This window comes from Pteropus medius, unplaced genomic scaffold (genome assembly GCF_902729225.1).
Source record: "Pteropus medius unplaced genomic scaffold, Ma_sr-lr_union100, whole genome shotgun sequence".
Classification (NCBI taxonomy): Eukaryota; Metazoa; Chordata; class Mammalia; order Chiroptera; family Pteropodidae; genus Pteropus; species Pteropus medius.
The window spans coordinates 415,426-421,184 of NW_024346980.1; the positions used below are offsets into that span (position 1 = coordinate 415,426).

Below are 5,759 nucleotides of genomic sequence, written 5' to 3' on the forward strand. Positions count from 1 at the left end.
CTCTGCCCTCCCTGCTGGGGGCAACACAGCCTTGGCCCCTCTCCAGCCTTAGCAGCAGCCCTTCCGGGTGCCAGGTCCAAAGAATGGGCCTCCAGGCAAGGGGCCGAGGGGCCTGTCCCACCACTGAGCCACAGGGACCCGGCCCCATAAGCCTCAGTCACTCAGCTCAGACGTCACCTCCCCAGAGGGGCCTTCCAGTTTGATCACCAATCTGAACCAACCTTGTCCCCACCCGTTTTATTTTCTTCTTAGCACTTATCACTCCAGGAAGGTGTCTATTTTATTTCGAATGTCTGCCTTTGTCTTCTGGAATGAGGCGCCATGAGGGCATGTCACACAGGCTGGCAGATTCAGCTGGTAACAGGCTAGCACTCTGGGTGGGTTCAGACACTTTACTGCTCAAGTAGCCAGGAAAAGCGAGGGCAGCAAAGGTGTCAGCTCCCTGTGTCCCCCATCCTGCAGGATGACACTGAAGAGCGGGGCAGACGACAGGTGGCATGGGGGCACAGGGGCACCCCGTGGCTGAGGGGCCACCTCTACGCTGCAGCTGCATCCTGGGGGCCCTGGCGGAAGGTCTCATACCCCACGAGAGCCAGCGAAGCCCAGGAACTGCCCCTTGACAGCCTTCCCGAGGGCGGAAGGCCGTGGGAACCAGCCGCGTGCCAATTTTCCCCGTTGTCCCAAGGCCTGAGGCGTCGCAGCTTGCCCCCTGGCTTCTGAGGCTCTATGCCAGGCTGTCAGAACCCGCTCAGAGCCGCCCCCTGCAGGCCAGAGGCCTCTGTTGGCCTCACTCCCCACCAAGTGCACAGAGCTTAGAGCCCAGCCTGGCACACAGTGGGAGCTCTTGAGTGTTGAGTGAGCCACCTGCGGAGGGGGTGGGCTTAGAAAGGAGGTAAGACAGGCATCCCCACCGTCTGAACTTTCTCCAAATGTTACTGTGCGCAACATCGGTTGCCCCGAATCCACGCTCTGAATAAATAAACTGCTGCTATAAGATCTTGGCGAGAGTGTGGCAGTGAAACAGTTGAGTAGCGTATGTGTCTGGCGACAGGGTGCAGCGTGAGCTACAGGGAGCCTCAGCTATTGTCCTGACCGGGGCCTGTCTCAGGCTCGTGTTCCTTAAAGGAGCCCTGCTATCGCTGTCATCGGCCCCCCTTCGTACGTGTTGGAAGAGGGGCGGTGAGCCTGAGAGGCCTGGACCATGTCAGAAGAAAAAGTTGGAGGGGACAGGTGACTGCAAAGAAGGTGTGAAAGGAAGACGCTGGTATCCGACTCTGCATGGCCTTCTCCACAGACGACCTTCTCGTGAGTTTGTGCGTCAACTCGTTACGTAAGGGGTATTTTCAATGCTATGCATTATGCGAGGAAACGCTGGGGGTCTCCGTGTCAAGAGTCCTTTAGTGATATTTGGGGAAATTAGTTGGGGTTTTCAGAGGGACGGGGAATCATTCCCCCCGCCCCCCGAAATAGCGGAATACGAGCTCCCACTGTTTTCAGGACGGATTGATTTCTGACACGAAGGGCGCTGCCCTGGCAGCTGCTGTTGCTGAGTGCCTACTGTGTGCTGGGTCCCACGCTGGGTGTTTCACACGCATTGCCCTCGTGCCCTCTCAGCAGCCCTAGGATGTAGGCACCCAGCGTCTTCCCTGGTTTTTTTATTTATTTTATTTTTTTTATACTTGGTCTTCCTAGGTGGTCTCCCATCCAAGTACTAACAAGGCCCGACCCTGCTTAGCTTCCGAGATCAGACGAGGTCGGGCCCGTTCAGGGAGGCATGGCCGTAGACTTTCCTGTTTTTTCGAGGCTGAGAGGGGCCAGGTTTGGCGATGAGGGGACCAGCAGGAGCTAGGGCTGGGAAGTGGGGTGGGTGGTGACCGCTAACTGACAGCTACTGATGTGGCAGTTGTCAGAGTCAAGACCTATGAAATGAATTCATTGTGTGGGGGAGAGGGCGGGACCAGGAGGGAGGGGAGCCCAGTGCCAGGCCTTAGGGACAGCTGTGCAAGCCCTGACCAGCGCACACAGAGCTGGCTAGGGAGACCGGCCAGGGCCAGAGCTGTGGTCGCCTGGCAGAGAGAGGTCCAGCCTGGCAGTGGGGTAACTGAGGCAGGGGCGTGGTCCTGGAGACCGATGGTCAGGACTGGACCTACCTCGGCCAGGGTCCTGCCCTCCAGCTGGGTCCATTACGTGACTGCTGGGGTACGAGCCGGGATCTGACCTAGGGACCTGGGGCTGACCCTGGCGGCCTCAGGCCTGTCGTCTGACTACCGCTGGGAGCCTACCAGGCCCACTGCCTGCGACAGCATGAGTGAGCAGGGAAGGGAGACAGAGGAGGACGAAGGAGGGGGTGTTTCAGACACAGCACCCATGCTGCCCCAAAGGCTTCCTGACTGCCAGGCGTCCGCCCCGATATCAGCAGGGTGGGCAGGCCTGGCTGCCCGAGGCCTTGGGCCCCTGCTGCTGCCCAGCCGGGTTCTGGCAGGCCTCCTGCTCCTCCTGCTGCCTGCGGCCGTGTTCCTGCTGGTACTGCTGCCGGCAGCCGCCCCCGTCTACCTGGGATTCCTGTGCCACTCAAAGGTGAGCTGAGCCCAACGTGGGTAGGTGCACTGGCCGGGGTCCCTGGGGAGTGGGGTCCTGTGGAAGTTCAGGGCCCTGGGCCTGAAGGTGAATCTGCCCTCCTCTGGCATGGCCCCCTGGTCCCCAGAGACACATGTGCCCTCGCCAAGAGCCCTTCTCTGCCAAACCCTCCCCCACTGGCTGCAGCAAAAGAAGGGCTTTTGTTAACCACTGGGGGACAGCTCTCTACCCTCCCCTGAGGCTTCCCAGCCTTGTACCAGGCAGAGGCCACCGGAGCCTGGACAGCTGGGCAGGGTGGAAGGAGGAGAAGATGAGGATATTGTCCAATTTCACCATTCCACAGCCCCTCCAGCCCTCGCGCCTTCATACATTGCTTGCCACCCACCTCTCCTGCCCTGGGCTGGGTTTCTCCATGTGGAATGGGCTTGGTCTGGGGCAGGGAAGGCGTAGGCAGATGGGCCCCGTGTCCCCTTTCTGTAGGCATAAGGCAGGGGAGGGGGATTCAGCACGGGGCCGCAGAAGAGAAGGTGACGCCAGCTGGTGATACCCACAGGTCGCGGCTTAGGTCAGATGCCCGCATAGGGAAGCGGGAATCGCGCAAGGGGGGACAGGACGGAGGGGTGGGAATTCTGAGCCTCCCTTCAAGGGCTCCTGCTCTGGGCATTTACCGCTTGGGTCCGCGTCCCCCATTCTTGGCTCAGAAATTCCAGACCCACATGGGCCCCAAGCCTCCCAGCTCCGCCAGACCTCAGGCCCCGCCCCCTCCACGCCTAGCCCCTGGCAGTCCGTTGCCAGGCCCCGCCTCGTCCCAGGCCACTTGCTTCCAGGCCCCGCCCCAACTGATTGCCCACTCCACCCCAGTTCTCCCGCTCACTGTCCCCCCCCTCCTCCCGGCCCACCCGGTCCCCCGGCCGCCCAGGCTCCGCCCTCCTGAAGCCCGCCCCGCCTCCAGGTGCACCCGGCGCCCCGCCCCGCGTGCCACGCGCTGCTCTCGGACCGCAGCTCTGCGACGCTCGTGGTGTTGGGCTTCCTCTCGCTGCCTCCGCTGCTGGTACTCGCCTCGGCCGCCCGCGCCCGCCTGGCCCGACGCCTCCGCTCGCTGCTGCCGCCCCCCACTTGGACCCCCGGGCCCTGTCACCACCCCGACGGGCAGGAGCAGCTCTGTGCCTGTGTGTGATCCCCAGAGACCCTTCAAAGGACGCGAGACCTCCAATCCAGGGAGGCCCCCGAACAACCCCCGGGATCCCCATAAGGTGGCCCCAGGCCGGCGAGCTCGAGGTCTGCGTTCAGGTCCATCCAGCCGGAGAAATAGCATGTGTGCCTCAGGGCTCGTGCGCAGTGCTCCGAGTGGCCGCGAGATGGCACCGGCCTCCCTCGGACCGGCGTTGGCCCTTCCCCAACTCCACCAGGCACCGCTGCTGCAGCCAGGCTGGGAAGCGCCCAGGAGGAGGGATGGCTTTCAGAGAAGGGGCGCCTGGCCGGGCTTGGAAAAGGCGGCCTTCCTGCCTTCCGCTGTGGCTGCCCTGAGCTCCTGCTCCCTCACAAAGGGCTGCCCCAGCGGGCCTCCAGCGAATTCAGAGGTACTGACACCTCCGCACTCCACCTGCGCGCATGTTTCCAGAAGGTCAGCAGTGGCCTCCAGCATCAGGGCTGGCAGGGCTCAGCCTGTGACCAGGGTTAACATTTAGACGGGCACTAGAGTAAGGGTTGTGCGTTCTCTCTAGATAACTTCAAGATCTTCGGTCTTTCTCCTGTGCTTAAGCATGTTTTCAGTTGTGGATGTGTGCTTAACGATCCATTCGCTGCATATACACAGTGTTTCCAGACCCTGGTGACTCACATATTCCATCAGTTCTGGAAGATTCCCAACTATTAGCTCATCAATTCTGCCTCTCAGTCACTGCACCTGTTCTTTCTTGAGGACACCTATTAAATGAATGCTTTACCTTTTCCTTTTCCTTCCACGTCGATTCCTCTGTTTTGTTTTCCATCTCGTCTCTCTGTGCTGCATCTGGGCAATTCCTTCATCTCCCTCTTCTAGTTCACTAATTCGTCTGTTGATTAACTCGTGGATTTAATTTTAAATTAGTAGAGTCTACCTAAACATTATACTTGCTTCTTTTTCAAATCTGATCGTTTTTAATGGTCTCTTGGTAGCATGCTCAATCTTTGGACTCCAGCTTCGATTTTTCGAACATTCCACATAGTTATTTCATATTCTGTACCTAAGAATTCCAACGTTTTAGTCTTTGGGGAGGATCTCTAAATTTGTTGTGTTGTTTCTGCTGATTCTCACTAATAGCATTTCTTTGCATGTTTGCTAATTGTTCGTTGTCAGCCCACACCTGTGAAAATTCTGAGGCTGTGTCCCGCCCCGTGAGGACTGCCTTTGGGAGGCACCGCCAGCCCCGACTGCCCCCTAGGGGCCTAACTTGGTAACTGCAGCGCGGTGCCCACGCTGGCTTCCCGGCCCGTGGTGTGGCTCTCCCGCCCCAGTCCTCTGCTTTCCGTCTGTTTTCGTGCATCATCCTGGGTTTCTGCTCATTATCCTTCTGTTTGTTTACTTACGTTCAGGGTTTAATTTGGGGGGCCCAGAGTCTACTTGTAGCTGAAGGCCTCGTAAAGGATTTGGCCCGGTGGGACTCTGCCTGGGACCAGCAAGGTCAGGGCCCAGGTGTGCCCAAAGGTCAGGGCTTAGGGTTCAGGCTATGACCAGGGTCAGGGCTCATTCCATGGCCTTGAGCAGAGCCTGGTGTGTGGCTGGCTGTGGTCCAGCAGGAGTCCGCCTGGTTTTCCAGTAGTCTGTGCCCAGCTCTCATGCCGGTCTCAGTCAGACCACCTGGCCAGTCGCCCAGCTGCAAGGAAAGCTTCCCCGGGGCCAAGGCCAACCCCCCCACCCCCCCACCCCCGCCGCCACCTAGGGCTGGGCAGGCCCTGGCCAGGCTTGAGGACGAGGACTCTCCTGAGGATCCGCCTGGCCCTGGAGTCATGAAAACAACAGCTGGGCCTGGTAGGGGTGGGGAGCCGAGGTGGGGAGCTCAGCTGCCCCAGCCCAAGGGCTCCTAAGGTGTGTCCCAGCATCCCACAGAAGTCCTGCCTCAGCCTAGCTCTGTCCCTGCTGCTCACAACACCTGTGGGGGCATGTGGGCGGTTCACAGGAGGGGCCTAGGGGTCTGCATGCT

At 59.9% G+C, this 5,759-nt stretch overlaps 1 protein-coding gene across 1 annotated transcript; it reads left to right on the forward strand.

Annotated features, from left to right (window-relative positions):
• Positions 1–1,819: 1,819 nt before the first annotated feature.
• Positions 1,820–4,528, forward strand: TMEM278 (transmembrane protein 278). The gene is made up of 2 exons (XM_039876847.1): positions 1,820–2,577; positions 3,530–4,528. Exons 1-2 carry the CDS (start codon positions 2,305–2,307, stop codon positions 3,752–3,754), a joined length of 498 nt encoding a protein of 165 aa, XP_039732781.1. The 5' UTR covers positions 1,820–2,304; the 3' UTR covers positions 3,755–4,528.
• The last annotated feature ends 1,231 nt before the right edge of the window (positions 4,529–5,759 follow it).

Bases quoted from the DNA above. Each gene is read 5' to 3' on its own strand.
- TMEM278 (XM_039876847.1), top strand. From the start codon at position 2,305: ATGAGTGAGCAGGGAAGGGAGACAGAGGAGGACGAAGGAGGGGGTGTT. The intron at 2,578-3,529 runs GTGAGCTGAGCC...CCCCGCCTCCAG, and splicing joins GATTCCTGTGCCACTCAAAG to GTGCACCCGGCGCCCCGCCC.